Source organism: Heptranchias perlo, chromosome 8, assembly GCF_035084215.1.
Source record: "Heptranchias perlo isolate sHepPer1 chromosome 8, sHepPer1.hap1, whole genome shotgun sequence".
NCBI lineage: Eukaryota > Metazoa > Chordata > Chondrichthyes > Hexanchiformes > Hexanchidae > Heptranchias > Heptranchias perlo.
In genome coordinates this window covers 90,724,323-90,740,953 of record NC_090332.1, presented here as the reverse complement: position 1 = coordinate 90,740,953, position 16,631 = coordinate 90,724,323, and the positions used below count along the sequence as shown (strand labels likewise).

General features: G+C 39.8%; 2 protein-coding genes across 5 annotated transcripts in view; both read left to right on the top strand.

The window, feature by feature from the left end:
- Window positions 1–4,890, top strand: part of ehbp1 (EH domain binding protein 1) — a 377,463-nt gene extending 372,573 nt beyond the window's left edge. For all 3 annotated transcript variants that reach the window (XM_067989531.1, XM_067989529.1, XM_067989530.1), the window contains 2 exons: window positions 3,232–3,346; window positions 3,609–4,890. In XM_067989531.1, coding sequence (XP_067845632.1) covers window positions 3,232–3,346; window positions 3,609–3,699 — 206 coding nt within the window. In that variant the 3' untranslated portion in view covers window positions 3,700–4,890. The remainder of the gene's footprint in view (window positions 1–3,231; window positions 3,347–3,608) is intronic.
- A 4,990-nt stretch (window positions 4,891–9,880) lies between these two features.
- On the top strand, window positions 9,881–16,259 carry otx1 (orthodenticle homeobox 1). Of its 2 annotated transcripts, XM_067988420.1 has the most exons (6): window positions 9,881–9,927; window positions 10,125–10,194; window positions 11,307–11,422; window positions 12,539–12,741; window positions 13,074–13,225; window positions 15,179–16,259. In XM_067988420.1, exons 4-6 carry the CDS (start codon window positions 12,645–12,647, stop codon window positions 15,896–15,898), a joined length of 969 nt encoding a protein of 322 aa, XP_067844521.1. In that variant the 5' UTR covers window positions 9,881–9,927; window positions 10,125–10,194; window positions 11,307–11,422; window positions 12,539–12,644; the 3' UTR covers window positions 15,899–16,259. The 2 variants fall into 2 exon arrangements, with proteins under 2 accessions (XP_067844521.1, XP_067844520.1); XM_067988419.1 differs by lacking the exon at window positions 11,307–11,422.
- The last annotated feature ends 372 nt before the right edge of the window (window positions 16,260–16,631 follow it).

Sequence of the window (16,631 nt, the reverse complement as noted above, 5' to 3'; positions counted from 1 at the left end):
GTTAGTCTGTGCTCTCAACACCCTCACATTATAAGTAATTTTAGCTTGGTGAGGTTTTAGAAAAATTGCTTTTTAATAGAAAACTTAAAGCCATACAGCATGTGACATATGAACAAACTGGATCTTGTGTGATCTTTTGCAGTAGTCCCATGAAAGAACTGCAATATTACATAGGCCTTGCAATGACAGTCAAAGCACTGTTTCGCAGAGTTTTGTTTCACACTACTGGCAACGTGCCCCAGATGCAGTACAACTGTAGCAAGAGCATCATGAGGTTTCTTTTCTTTAGGGAGCTTTATTTTTCCACTTTTCTCCCATCTCATGGATAACTCTTGTTGGTTTATAGTTCTACAGGCACCTCACCCAGGTGGCCACACTTCATGTGTGCATGGATGATGAGTGGCAGCAAGGTGTTCAACCTTGAATTGGACACAGCCAAGCCCAACCTTCTCACCCAATATCCACACACATGCACTTACTAGTCAGTAAGGGTCACCTGATGGCGACCAAGACTGAGCACCTTGGCCAATTGTATTTTTCCCCTTCCTAGCCCAGGGCTGCTGACAACAATTATAACAACCCAGCACTGTATAGCTAACTCAGTATAGAGTTGGAATGTAGCCTGGGACATTCTAGTCTATATGACCTGGTGTAACCCTGAGCAATGCCTTTATCCTATGCAAAGGGAGGGGGAGTTGCACCTTTTACAATAAGCTTTTAAAGCTTTTTTTGAAAAAAAAGTTATGCAGTTTGCTGCACTGTCTTTCCACTTTTACTGAGTTGACTATCCCATTCGCTCTCTATTGTTTTCATGCACAAAATTACATAGGTTATGAATTGATCATGCAATCTTATTCTATATGTGAGAAAATACTTGGATTCTTTGGGGTTGTTGAGTACTTTCTTGTCATCGGAAATGTTGCTGGTAGTCAGATAACTCCAATGAGCAAAGCTGCCTATATAGTACATACAAGTACAGTGCTCAGTCCTTCTCCCCATCAACAGCCATGGGGGTAGCCAGTGATACTGCTACTGCCTGCTCACGTTACTGGTTACAAGGTGATGGGTACTGCAGTGCAGTAAACTGGGGCACAGAAGGAATGGTGATTTATGAGTAAGTCACGTCCTGTGCCAGGCTTATAGCTTAAGAGGTCTGGCAATATTCTGTGGTTTCTCTGTAAATCACTACTTTTGGCAGTTTTCTGCTATATTAATACTGTATTTACCACTCTAAATGTATGTTAGACCCTTAATATAATGGGGCTTTGTTTTAATTCAAAATTTGATTTACCCAAACATGTTAAGGTATCGGGAATGTTTTAATGAATCTATATGGAAAATGCTGCCTGACTCTATTCTAGTTATGCTGACAGGTTTGTGGGGACATGTATCTAAATTCTGAACTTGTAAATCCTTAGTGTATAATGTATAAACCATCGGCCTCTCGAGAATCTCCCGCATGTACAACGCTGCTGAGCCTGTTTGTTGTCTTCAGCGAATTTTGCATGGGAGGGGGTTGGTGCTGTTTGTAATGACACATTCTTGTGTTGCTTATGAAGATTCACATGGTAACGGTTGATGTGCATTGTTGGATTTATCTGAATGCAACAGCCGTGTGAGTTTAACGTGAAAGCCTAGGGCAGTGGTGGGGGATAAACAGATTGCACTGTGTTGGAAGTAGAGAGAGGGGTTGTTTCGTTACTTTGGATATTAAAGCTGGTGTCCGATTTCCCCCGACTATGGTTTGTTCAGGTATCTCTGTCAGCAACTACTCGTCCTTTTTCATTGTTTACTTTCTTAATGAGCTGGGCGGAGCCGCCCGCCCGCTGATTGACAGCGACAAGCTGCTGGTGCGGGTCGGCGAGGCCCCACTGGTTCACCTTTCAAACCCTCCCCTCTCACAACCTGCGGACAAGGCCGTCTGGGCAATCCGACAGTCGCCTTTTCCAGAAATTAAGAGGAACGGCGAATTGTTAAAACGCATATATTTAAATTTCTAGATTAAAATTAAACCATAACAGTTTGTTTTAAACTGAGAATCTGCAGCTATTCGGTCAATTGAACTGGAAATACCAGTTGGCTAAATTCATCAAAATCTACGTTAAGAACTGCTAATTTATTATATACCTGTCTTAATGTGATGGTTTTCTGTTTACCCCTAAGTAGATGCAACCCATACTCACTTATTTAAAGGTAATGTGTGCTTTGTTACGTTACACAAAATATGAATGTTAAAAGTTACTTAAAGCGATTTTGAACTTTTTTTTAAAAAGGCGTTCGCTAAGAATTTGCTGAAATCCGAATTGTATTCTTTACGCAGTGGATTTTATTTATATCTGACGCCACACGTTTACCAATTTAGTTTATTCTTGATCTGCCGGAGTGGTAAATCTGTAGAATACTATTGATCACATTTGACCCTACCCGATAACTCATTCTTTGGTAAAGTGGTTATAAAGTATAGAAACACAAATTGATTACTGTCATAATGCGCCATGATTAAGAATGTAGCAAGTCACTGAGCTGGAGATTTACAGTTGTCAGTTTATACACAGTGCGTGCAATGCTCTGTAATAAGCAGAGAGTTTGTTTACCTTTAAGGGATTGTATGTTTAGTATGTATTTGGTGTTTTGGGATCAAAATGTCACCTGTCGCACACACCAAAAGATACTAATGCCGTTTGTACCAGAAATAAATAAATAAGTCCCCGTGTGCCGCTTTCTGAAGCATGTAATAATGGCGCAATATCAGCTCAAAAAACGCGGAAAGCTGAAAATGATTGGGCTGCATTATGGCCGAATAAAGTCCAAATATACATTGCATCGCGCTCTCCCTAACGTGGTCATTCTAACCTGTAGCGAGAATGGGTCATGTAATAAGCTTGCTGTGATACAAAAAACCCTGTTAATGAAGGGTATTTGTTGTGTATAAACGCAAAACTCGTGAAATAATCGATTGAATCAACTTGGAAAGTTCGAATGTATGAAAATGCCCAGTTCCACCTTGTTGGAACTAGATGGCAGATACACATATTGCCAATGTAAGCTTGATACTTTTAGCTTTCCAACTATCCAATGTATATTTAATGTTTTCAACTTTTAAACCTGTCATTTCTAAATATTATATGGTTTACACTTGGGGATTAGGATGATACTGAGAGTTTAAGCAGAAAGCAAAACAAAGTCGTTCTAGCAAACAGAAAATAAATTTACTTTATACTTTTTTTTCAGACTGGCAGAAAACAGAGGCACAGAAACGACGTGAACAGCTTTTGCTCGATGAACTAGTTATTCTGGTTAACAAGCGGGATGCACTTGTCCGAGATTTGGATGCCCAGGAGAAACAGTGAGTATCCCATTGGGGAAGAAAACTTTTCCATCTCTGTACTGGCTTAAAACTTCTCATTGTTTAAGTGTACTGACGGACTGTGTACCGGTATTTACAGTTATATCAAGTTTCATGTTATTGTTTCTGAATTTTGAAATATAGTTTGATGGCGTTGATTGTTAGATTCTTAATTAATATAATAACCAGATATAAAAATGATCCAGCCTGTCCCGTGTAATTGGTGTGCCGATTTGCTGAGACAATATGTGTATCTTTATAGGGCAGAAGAAGAAGATGAACATTTGGAACGAACTCTCGAACAAAACAAAGGCAAAATTGTCAAGAAAGAAGATAAATGTGTGCTTCAGTGAGATGCACGAAAAGTGATCCCACAGCATATAGAAAACTTTTATTGTCATATTTTAATAAAACATATGCGATGGAATTTGAATGATATAAAATGTCATATGTAGGGTTGTAAACTGTGTAACGTTTTATGTTGACAGCATTTAATTGTCCTAATGTCTTTCATCCGTGTATTTAGCTGAATTCGTTGTTTTTATGAAATTGTATTTTGTAAAAAATGGCTGAGTGTAATTGTTTTCTTTGTATCAGTGAAATTTAATCTTTAGCCAATAGAGCTGGGAAGAATTAATCTTCTTCTGTACCGAGGGGGGAAAAAACACCAAATTGTTACAAAGGTAGCAGGATTGTTACAACTTTTTCTCATTAATACTGGATTTGGTTTTAATGTTACTTTACATCGTATGGGACTGATTTGCTTTTGCATTGATTTTTAATCAGTTTTCAAATACTGTAGCCCAGAAAGGAAGAACGGAAGAGAATCGATAACGGGCATCTTTTTTTCTTCTTGTGGACTGGATTTTAAAAACAAATCATGTATGCAGAATTATAATGAGGCAGAGCCGGAATCTACAGGTTTACATTGGAAGTTGAACAAATTGATCACCAGGTTCATTTTTTTTTAAAAGTACTTGGATTGTAATTTTCATTAAACTGCTTCACTTTTTACAATTATAGAAAAATATATAAAAGTCGGAATGTTGAGGCTTGCCAGTGCTGCATTTCAAATATTTGGTTTTATTTTCATTGAGTAATTTGGCATTTCATTTGAGCTGTAAAGTCTACTGAAATCTTTTTTTAAATAGCAAGCTTATACAGAACGGCCATGTTGTAAATGATGTTCTCTGAAGCCAGTTAGAAACTCTAAAAGGGCTGATAAACGTGCACCAGTTAGTGAAACTGACTCTCTGGTGTTTTATGGATGTTTATTTATTACCCCAAACACCACAATCTGGCTGCTTGAGCTTCAGGTATTTTGCTGAAAAACCTTTCTTTGGCTCAGAGATCGTTGTTATTTGTACTCTAAAAGGAAACGAATTCTTTAGGAGCTCAAAATTATTTTCAGTGCAACTTTCTGCATAAATCTGAAGTTTGATGCAGCTGCTGTTTGTGGGAAGATACATTTCTGTTTATTTATTCCAGGGTCACCTATGAATCCTCAATAAAAAGTGAACTTTTAAGTGTCTCATGTCGAAAAAGATTGTCGTTGATCATTTACGCGAATAAGTTTCACACAATGCTCCAACCTTGCGCTGTGTATATTGTGCCTATGAGTGTTTGAGTTTTATTTGTACATAATTTGTTACCAAACAAAACAGTTTCTAGGGGGTTTTCCCCCTGAAGCAGAGGCAGCTGACAGTATTGGAAAACTCTAAATGGGACCCATTTAATGCGTTACAGACGTTGAAAGCTGCGTCCTCTATTTCTGTTGAACCAATAAACTTAAGTTTTAACAATTACACATAAGCAATTACATTTTGGTCGGTAAAGGTCAAGGTTTCGATTTAATTATAAACAAATACAATCTCTCTGAAATGTCGGCAGATTTACATGGCAGATAAAGCTGAAAACCCGCTGCTTATAGCTGGTAATCTCTTGCTGTAAATAGTGCTCTTCATAACCAGTTTGCTGTTAACTCGTTCATGATCATGCCACTCTCAACAATAAGAAATATTTGACATCATTGGTTCAAAAACTGAAAAAAAGTTCACAAGTCCAAATCTAAAGTGCAAGTTTGATCGAAGTTAAAAAAAAACGTGAATCTAGTTTTCTAGCAGTACCTGAGTGACTAAACTCTGGAATCTCTGTTCTTTTCGCCGTATCTTTAACTCAACATATCCTATAGATGTCCGTCAGTCAGCCATTATACAGGTAAACGAATTCAACTACAACCACAAATGACATATTATGCGTTTTAAACTTTGGATATCAATTGCAATCGATTTTGGTTTTGATTGAAATGGTTTTAATCAATGTGTTAACATTTTAAATTGCACCAAAGTGTTATTCTTTACCTTTAAAGTAATTAAGCCCATTTTATGTTTCTTTAAAATAAGGCTAATAAAATGTTCTAAAATATGCTGTACTTATTGGCTGGTAATGGCTGATTTCCGTATAAAACGATTATAAATGAGGGTGGAATAAGATGTCGATGATATATTCCCATTCACACACGATTCCGCAGTGGACCAGGAGATTGTGCAAACGCGCCAAACACGACCAAAGTGCAGCATCATTAAAGCTTAAAGTTCTTTATTGCTGCAACAAATATCATAAATTGACATTAATGTTTGAGACCCATTCTATAGATAACTTAGAACATTCTGTGCCACCTGCTGATAGGATAAATTCTTCATACTACTCCGATCAGATCAGCCAGAGGTTCCAGCCGTGAGTTTGTTTATTTTATACAGTGCGGATATTTCTGAACTCTTACAAACTGTCCTCAAGTTTCATCGACACAAAATGCCTCGGATTGACTGTGATATTTAACTGTGATACATTTATCATGTGAGGGTGACGTTATTGCACCAACATTTATATCATCGTCAAATGAAGGAAATATTCTCTGGTGTATAATATTGTTTGAGGTATTGCAATTCAATTGCCAACGTTTTAAGCCTCGAAACGTAAATGTTACAAGGTCTTTTATACGGAGCACGTCATCCGTGTAATACACCGATTATTTCATAAACGTTAGATATGTAATTCATAAGTTTGAGGCGGTGTAATATACTGCATACCTCCTAAGGCTCATGTTAATAGTATATTTTTAATTTAGGTTAATGTGGGCCATTCATTCCTAGGAGGGAGATTAGGAAAAACAATTTTCTAGGGAACATCTGTTTACATACAGAGCCTTTTGCAATTGCTTGATTAGGAGCTTGACTAATGATAGCAGCATGCAGGCTCATCACATCCGCCTTCTCCATGATTAAATAGTGAAAAATAAGTTTTGACAGTTGATGTCCACTCTGGCCTTCCTAATACTTTCAAATTAATTTGCTGATATGTTCTCAGTTTGTGCCATCTAGGTTTACCGGACGCCTTCTGCCCATTGGTGTCCCTTGGATCGCTCGCGCTCTATTTTATAGCACCAATACAGTCGTATTTCAATCCATGTAAAAGCAGGCTTCTGGTTACTAAACGCAAACTAAATAAGCCGCATACGTTCTGCCTCCACCATTTAGTATTACTGCAGATTTGTAGCATTGGTGTAAACAGAAATCCAGAGTAAGTCCGATATATCAGGAGTATCTTTACTCACTCTCCATGTTTCGTAGGAAAATACAAGTTAGGAACTAAAACAGGCATTAAATCATTTATGCTGTAAAGATGAAGTGTACACTTTACGCTGTGATATAAGAAATATGGTGCCAACGTAACGCAGTTGTCACCTGTACCACATAATAATCGGATAAGCGCTATTTATTCAAGCATCTTAAAGGCTTCCAATTCTATAGTTAGGTGGTGTAAATAATGCTATACTGGAAAATTCCTAAATCAATGTAACATTACTACTCCGTCTGTAATAAAAAAAACTTGCACTCAATTGTAGCTATGTTCTCGGTTCTTACCTGTTAGCTCCTGGATGCACATAGTAACACGTAGACTCTACAAACTCTCAGAACGGCGTGAAACAACGCTCAGATACGCAGGATAAAAAGTTTTCGGTCCTTCACCTGCTGAATTAGGAGTTGATGAAGGGGTTTAGTCGCGATCGAGACTGGGGAAGTCTCTTGTGAATTATTACATCTAGGTCTTTGAAGTGCCTAAATGTAGCTCTAGGTGTTGATGACTGGGATTCCAATCCCCCTTTTCACGGAGGCAGTCACACAATCCCCTGATATGATTCCCTTCTCTGTGTAAAGCAAATTAAACCAAGTGTGGCCGTTACAATCTGCTGGAGAATTTATCCTGAAACCAGCTCGCATTGCCGCTCGAGTGCCACATTTTCCCATATTTTATTTATTTTTGTCTGTGTGAGGATCAGTGTTCGGAATCCTGCGACAATCTTCTGACTTTAACCTTTGAAGGAACCAGAGACAAAACTTTTTTTTCCCTGCCTCAATCCAGGGCATTAGTCTCGGCTTTAAGAAAATTCGCCTGCAATTTCGGATTAGACAAATACTCTAATTACAAAGGTTAGTGCCACTTGATACCTTGATACTTAACACAGGCTTGATCAGCTCATCTTAAACAGAGACTTCACAGAATAAAAACAGCCAGTAAATCCCTAGTATTGCTATGGAGGTATTCTCGATTGAGTTTCACGGAGCAAATTAAGCATTATGTTTTGTTTGCTTGTGAGCTTAAAACCAGGATTTTTTTTAAAAAAATGTACACCTTAAAATATTATTCAAACTGCACAGCTGGGCAGTGCAGCCATATTCCCGAAGGTTTCCATACAGTCCTACAAATCTAGCACTATTAATACAACAGTTTCCGCAAATGTCATAGCAAAATATAACCTTGTTATCAATAACTATAACAATAGATAGCTTAATCATGTATGAACAATAATAGTGCAACCCACAACTGTGCAGTTTGTATGTATAATGAACTAACATTGCCCATGTGTGTTGTGATCTTATATTTTTCCGAAAGCATTAGCACTTTTTACGTTTAGCAAATACTAATGTTAATCCCGAACAATTTCTAATTATTTCGAATGGTTGGTTGCATGTTTCTTGCTCATGGTAACGAGATCTTATTATCATGGAGATTTTCTGCTTCGATGTAAAATTATGTTCCTTGAAGTTTTCACTTTTCAAACACAGCAAAAACCAAAACAAAAAAAACTTCTTGAAAAGTGCATTATTTGGTGAGTTGGGACTGAATTGACCGCGATTCTTTTGTTATGAAAGGTGCTCGTGTCGATGACTTTAGTGAACTATGGGGAAAGTCTTGTAAGACCTCTCTTTGATGAGCTGTTCCATATAGTAAAAAATGTAATTTCGTCGTCTGGCGGCCCGTTTCTTTGAACATTAGCTCGCTTTCAGCTCCCGCTTCAATTAGAATGAGTTGATTTTCTGCGAACAACAAAAGAGTGACCAAAGCCTTATTAAGGTCTTCAGAAGGACTCACCGAACCTTTCAAAAACAGTTAAGGAAACACTGTGCCCTCCATGATATTCTGTTACCGTATTTTATTTGTTCACTAAAGAAAAGTGACGCTTGAAAAGTGGTTTCTTTGATACCATGCGACCGACAGTTCTCGTCTAATTCATTTATTTTCCGCGTCGGCGTATTTTTTCTTTTGAAATTTCGATTAAAGACAGTCCCATTAAACTTTACTCTGACTATTCCGAAATGTAATTCTAAGTGGGGATTAGTCCGTCATCAATATTCATGAGAACGTACAATTTCAAACAAAACAAAAAATCTGAACACATATTTCGAGGAGTAATTATTTTGCAAGTAAGAATCGAACTTTGCGAAAAGAAAATCAAAATATGTTTAATATCGGGTCCTTTTCGATGTTAGGAAGGCTCATACCTTTATAAAAAAAGAGATGATAATTGTTTAATTTGTGGCCAACGTTGGTTTAAACTTAAACTAAGTTTAACATGCAGTCTGCTGAAACATTTAAAGCACACAGAGAGCAACTACCATGATGCACAAGCCCCATTGGACATTAATATATTGGCTTTATTTAATGTATTGTACACAACGAGAATTACATGTACAAGATGCACAATTATTGAAATACGTTTAGCTTCGCCCAGTTATTTCAGCCTAATATCTGCACCTAGTCTATAAATTTCACCAGATGAATAAAGATACAGGACTGGGGGCAGTTACACAGAGATGGGATGACAGAAAACACTCTTAGAAATGTTTTCTGAACTTTTCAGTCCCACAACAATGTGATAGTTTTAGTGCCCAGACTTCCATAACAAGAAATACCTCCAGTATTTAACTACTGCTCGGTAATATTTCTTTATTAATAATTTGGTTTGGTTTACAGAAATTGCTAGTTTAGTGGATGTTCCTGGCAGCAGGTTGTGGGCTGACCAATTTCAAGTGACCTTTTTACCAAGCACGGAAGGAGTGTATTACGCCTCTGGAAAAGTAGTGCTCTGGCGTCACCGGGCGACGCGCTGTCAATCATGGGCAGAGCGCTGGGTGATTGGCCGCCGCCCGCAGTGCGTCAGGCGGTTCCGCCAGGTTCGCGCTCACATAGAGAAGGCTGCGCGGTGATCAACCTCCATTCACACCACCACAAACAGCCAGGTAGAGGCACGCACCCTCACTCCAAACTTTGCAGCTAACTTTCCCTCTTAACTCAGTCCATCCGCCTCACGCTTGACTTCATCAACAACTCGCCAGCGTTTCCCAGTTTCTAACTTTTCCACTTGTTTTTTTTTCCTGGAAGGGCGATCACTTTGTTCATCCTTTCCAACCTAATTTTGTGTCATGTTTTGTTACAGACCCGAGAAGTGGCTCCTGCCTTCATTTACTGAGTTTATTTGTGTCCAACCGTGTAAAAAAGCTACCCAGGTGAGTGTGAGGCTGTAGTTGTATTTATGGTAAGTGTGTCATGAAAACGAATCCGTTTAAGACTGTGTAGTAAGTTTTTTTTTAAAGAATTAGTTTAGAGATTCGGCAGCTTTAAAATCAAATGTATTTTGTTATGGATTTTCGCTAAAGTGCGCCTTTCCGTTGGTGTTTAATTGTGAACGAGGTATTTTTCTTCTCATAGCATAGAGAAGTTTTATTTTTGTGCTACATTGCTAAGTAAACCTATTTGTAACTAAGTTAGTTGCGTCCAAAGTATGTAGGTCGTTTAATTTCCTTAATTTTTCTCACGGAAATTTACAATAGTAACGTCCAAGGGTCGAATAAAAGCCTTGAATCCACTTACCGGCTAATTGGAGAGGCGTGTTTTCGTTTTTTGTTAATTTATTTTGCTGATAAGGTTTCCCTTTAAATTGTCTCCCCCGAGGTCCAATCTAAATTGTAATTGACTTAATTTGCGCACAGCTATCGCCTTTTAAATGAGAGCACGGTTTTATCTGGGTCCCGTGGAGGTGAAAATTTGGTTTAGGACACTGTTGATTGAGAATAGCTGCAATTTTGGCTGCCGGTTAATTTTCTCTGCAAGTGCTGTGATGTTATCGCTACTGTTCTGAGTGTGTATTCGATTTAAATGCCCCCATTGAATATTCAGATTGATCTAATTGTTTTTTTAATTGGAAGCTAGTTTTTTGGTGGGGGAAGCAAGCTTGATTTTCGTAGACTTTTTATATGTAACTTCTATTATACGCAACAGGTTTTAGACTGTGGCAGTAACAAATTTAAGGTTTTAATTTAAACGCCAGGTAGAAGTGGTCCCTGTGGTTTCTAAATACCAAGTTTGACTTCGCTTATGTCTTACAAAAGTGACAGACAATCGTAAAGGGTTTAGTCAATGAAGCCAAGATGGAAAATTGTCACTAGTTCATCCTTTCGTGCTCGGAACACTTATTTATAAGGTTTCCTTTTTTAAATTGTCTTCCCCCAGGTCTAATCTAAATTGTAATTGATTTGGGCACAACTATCTCCTTTCTAAATGAGCCAGTATATATCAAGTCCTCTGAGGATAGCTTAAAAGACTAAAAATGTATTTTCAGAACTTTACCATAGGACAAACTTTGGATCGCAATGCAACTTTTCTCCAGTCAAGCCATAAGTTGGATCGTCACTAATCACATCACCCCCATTAATGTACAGTTCGCCTAATTACAAGGTACACGAAACTTCAGTTAAATGTCTTGATGAAAACGAGACGTTTTAGGATGGATGAAGTTTTTTTTTTAAATCAGATACTGTAGTAAAAGGAAGATGAAAATCCCTCGAACGAGTGCCTGTAATTAAGGAACGTGCGCCTGTAGGATTATCTCATTAGTTCATCAGGACACATCTACAATAATGAATTCTTAATCACATGAATGATTCCTTTAATCGCCAGACATAACGCCGGTTGCAATTGTGGAGAACATTCAGCTCTAAAGTTGTACCGGCGATGGAGTGGGTCTGTGGAGACCAGAGCTGAGCTTTTCCCGCTGCCTCTCACTTCATGTCCTGTTCGTCTCCCCGTAAATGATTTAATTTTTTTACCAGTCTACAGGACTGAGTCAGTCGGCTGATTATCTAAATTTGAGTTCCACCTCACGGTGTAAAAAGATGAATTTTGTGGCCGAGGCCTAACAATTTTTTTGGACCTTTTCAATATTCACTCCATTAGTTGTAAAACCAAGTGTTTCTTTATTAATATTTTCATCGCCTTAATCCAAGAAACGGGACTTTTTATTTAGGCCCAGTGGGATCTGAATTAATAGAAATAATTTCATGAATCTTGTCAGTTCCAAGTTCCATGTCCATTTCTGCGGAAAATGAAATGAAATGTTTGTAAAAAGCCCCCGAACCAATCCCGCCATTTTGGATTCGCTAATCTTTTAAACAATTTGTACTTTGCCCAAAGAGTAAATGTTGATCCAGAACCGGCATCTTCCGGCCTCATTTTTCATATCCTTGTGGATGTTTTTGAAATATTGAATTTAATTTCAGTGCAGATTTATTGCAGGGCAGATGGGATTAATGTTTAGATCAGTTTATTGTATGATTCCTAAATCAAAGCCGAATATAATGATCAAATGTTTTAGAACAATTCGTGTCCTCTAATTAAAACTAGATCTTCAACTATTGGTTTTATCTTCAACTGTACAAGTCGGACTCTCCAGTCACGGCCGTTCCAGTCTGGGGTTTGTTTTTCCGAAGTCTTCAATACTGAAAAGCAGCCATCGATTTGACTCTTATATTCTGCCCTCTGATTGTAAAGGATGTAAAACATTTTATTTTTTAGCGAACTCTAAACCTGTTAAGAATTGGACTTGGGGCCATCCGAACTACAACCAAAAACTACTTTTTAAGTTTTGAAGATTTGGAGACCAAATCATACAGTTTTTAGCATGATGTCATACCTCAAACAGCCTCCCTACGGCATGAACGGTCTCAGTTTGGCGGCCCCCGGGATGGATTTGCTGCACCCCTCGGTCGGATACCCAGGTAAGGAGAGCAGCGCAGACAATTCGGAAACATTTAAATTTGTTTAATATCAAATTGCAATTTTAACAATGCAGAATATTTCTTCAAATATTGTAAACCTACTTACTATTTCGGGGCTGTTTTTAGAATTATAAAGTTTAAATTCAATAGCAGCCTTGTAACCTGCGCCTTATCTCGACGGTGCATAACTTTATAATAGGGTTTTGGTGGGGTTATATTGGAAACCCTTTCTGCACAGTACACGGGGACTGGAGACTAATTACTGAGGACTTTATCTTTTTTAACGAAAGAAAATTGTTGTGGAAGATTGAACTCATTCTAATCACTTCCAGCGACACCCAGGAAACAGAGGCGAGAACGGACGACCTTCACCCGCTCCCAGCTCGACGTGCTGGAGTCACTTTTTGCAAAAACTCGATACCCTGATATATTCATGAGAGAAGAAGTGGCTTTAAAAATTAACCTACCTGAATCCAGAGTGCAGGTAAGCCTTTAACATTGGAGACCCTTCTTTCCACCGGAGATGGGGAAACTACCAATAATGTAGTTCTTCTAAATGTCTGATTATGTTCGTGGACTTAACCTCCCCCCAAAATCGGGAGAATACAAGAAATGGCCAATGACTTGTTACCAGGGCTCAAATGGTTAAATTGAGATTACATAAACTAGGTTTGTAGTCCCTGGAATATAGGTGGTTAAGGGGTGATTTGATTGTTAGGGTAGATTTTGTTTTTCCCGACGAGGGGACATAATCTTCAAATCAGAGCCAGGCCATTCAGGAGTGAAGTCAGGGAACATTTCACAAAGGATGGTGGAAGTTTGGAATTCGCTCCCACAAGCAGTAGGTGCGAGCTCAGTTAGTAATTCCATGTATACATTCTGAGATCATGGGTTTTTACAAGCCAAGGGATCGACCGTGATCTCATTGAATGGCAGAACAGGCTGGAGGGGCTGAATGGCCTCGTGGAACAGATGATCGCCAAAGGGAGGTGCGGGGCCACCTTTAAATCGAGTATTACTGATCACAATCAGCTTTTTGTATTCTAAAAGCTAGTTTAAATTTGCAGAGGTGAAGTGCTGACGTTCGGCCTCGGGTCCAACTGAGTCAAAGTCCCGCCGCACCGGGTTTATCGCGATTGCGGGTTTCAGGGTTCGGATCGTGTATTCGCCAATTAAAGATAAATCTCGGTCTAAAGATCGAGGAGCGATGTCCGAGACACTGAGTTTTGTTTTTCAATAATTGAAAAGATCGCAACATTAGGAAGTGGGGATTTCAAATTCTCTTTAAACACCGAATAGAATTAGTTTCAAACTTTTCCAACCTCCCGCGTTCTTGAAGTCGATATTTCGGATTGAAACGGTTGCAAGTGAAGCATTTTCAGACCATATTTGGTTTGATGTTTCTTGAGCTAATCGCTGACACGTAACATGTTTACAAAATAAACCGACAGGCAGGTGCAGCGAGTAGTTGGTTTATTTTTTAAAAATCTCCACCTATTTTCAAAACTTTGGGTTTGTCAGTTTGGCCGCATAAATGATCTTTTTCCAATCGGATCGTCAATTTAAGATCCTGATCGACACAAACCTAAATCTTCAGTTCTGATGTCACGTTTATTACAACATTAACAAATCATTTAATTTTGTTAAATACTCGCGTCAGTGATTATTGGAATCCGCGCCAATGTGAAAGTGTGAAATGAAACACCGGATAAGAAGGAAAAATGTTTTGTGTCCGGGCCGAGATCTCGGAACATTAGTGGCGAGAGGAATCCGCCACTTTAACGCTGAAGATTATAAATCGGTCCCATTTGGTGCATTAGAATTTGTTCACAGAAAGCATTTGGATGATGGAACTTGTTTGGCTGTAACGACCAATAAGGTTGAAAGTGGGTCTGAGTTTGAATGAACTTTTAAATTAATTTCAGACCAAGATGTGACTTTTATTTAGGGAGATGTGATGGGAAGATTTGGTGCTGAGACCTTTTAAGCGACTCGTCTCGCGTGTTTGTGATTTACGGACAGAAAGGGATCGCGACTTTTGTGAACGGCGATTGAATTTCACTTACAATCTGTTAGAGATTTAAAAACTCGTGTTGGGTTTTTTTTAACCTTTTAATAATCCGAGAAAACCCACGCAGACTGAGTGAAGAATTTAAGGCAAAGCTTTTTCTTGTACGAATAGTGGGGGATCCCGGGACTTCCCTCAACCATCTAACGGAATAAAAGTAAATTTTATAGAAAGTTTGCACTTTATTTAGGAGGGGGGGGTAAATAAAATTGGACAAAACGCTTTCCCCCAGTCACTCTCTTCCTGCGTGTTAGGATAAAAGTTGTGACCAGATGGAGGGGTTCACACTGGGAATTGGTGCTTTGACCCGCGGTCCAGCCCCCGAATTAATGGTTTTCTTTCCCCCCCCCCCCCTCCCGGTGACTGCAGGTTTGGTTTAAAAACCGCCGCGCCAAATGCCGCCAGCAGCAGCAGAACGGAGGCAGCGCCAAAGCCCGTCCGGCAAAGAAGAAATCCTCCCCGGCCCGGGAGAGCAGCGGGTCGGAGAGCAGCGGCCAGTTCACCCCGCCCGCCGTCTCCAGCTCCTCCAGCTCGTCCAGCGGCCTCACCACCAGCTCCAACTCGGGCCCGGCCGCCTCCGTCCTCAGCACCCCGGCGTCCATCTGGAGCCCGGCGTCCATCTCCCCGGGAGCCGCGGTCGGGGAGCCTCTGGCCGCCAGCGCCTCGTGTATGCAGCGCTGCTCCTCGGCCACTTCTTCCAGCGCCTACCCCATGAGCTACGGTCAAACCAGCGGCTACACCCAGGGCTACCCGGCGCCCTCCTCCTCCTACTTCGGCGGCGTGGACTGCAGCTCGTACCTGGCCCCCATTCACTCCCACCACCCCCACCACCCTCACCACCAGCTGGCCGCTCACGGCGCCGCCCTCAGCCCCATGAGCAGCTCCACCATGTCCGGCCATCACATCGGTCAGAGCGCCGCTCACCACCACCACCACCCTCACCAGGGCTACACGGGGGCCGGGTTAGCCTTCAACTCGCCCGACTGCTTGGATTACAAAGACCAGACCTCCTGGAAACTCAACTTCAACACGACGGACTGTTTGGATTACAAAGACCAGACGCCGGCGTGGAAGTTTCAAGTCTTATGAAATTGTGATCGACTTTAATGCGCCAGAATCGAGTCGTTTTTACCAAGTCTACAAAACAATTCCAAGAACTTGTTGCTTTTCTGCTCTAAGGTTTGACGGAACCAGGTGTCAATCTCCAAGTTGTATATTTTATTAAGACTGATTTTATTTCCCTTCGGTTTACAGACGATCCTTTTAGGTGTGACAATCAGCATCGTGTGTTTTAATTGGATATTGAAGCGTGATGGTGAATGTGTTTGGACTTTTTAAGCGCCTATTAAACAAAACAAATCCCATTGTCATCCCACAGGACAGAAACATCCAACATCACTGTACGACACAGGCCTGCTCACAACTTCCCAATAAAGTGTATTCAACTAAATGTTCGTGAGATTGCTGTACTTTAAAATCTATGGTGACTTCGTTTCATTAACGCTGATCTGCATTAAGCAGCTGTCATTTTTGTAAAATATATATTGGTCAGTTGCAATGACCTTTTTGTTTTTTAGCTAATTGAATTCGTCCAAATTAACATCAGGAGACGAAAAAAAAACGAATTCCACCCGGATTAATTTTCCTTTTGCCGAGTGAGTGCGGTAAAGCCACAGTAAAAGGTGAATGTTGTCGTCCCTCTGAAGGTTTTAGTAACCTGCGGCATATTGTGTAGTATTGTAGTGGAAATACCATATTTCAGAGGGGGGGGAGCACTTGCACATTTGTGTAAATTATGGTCGCGCTGATTTTTGTCGCTAAA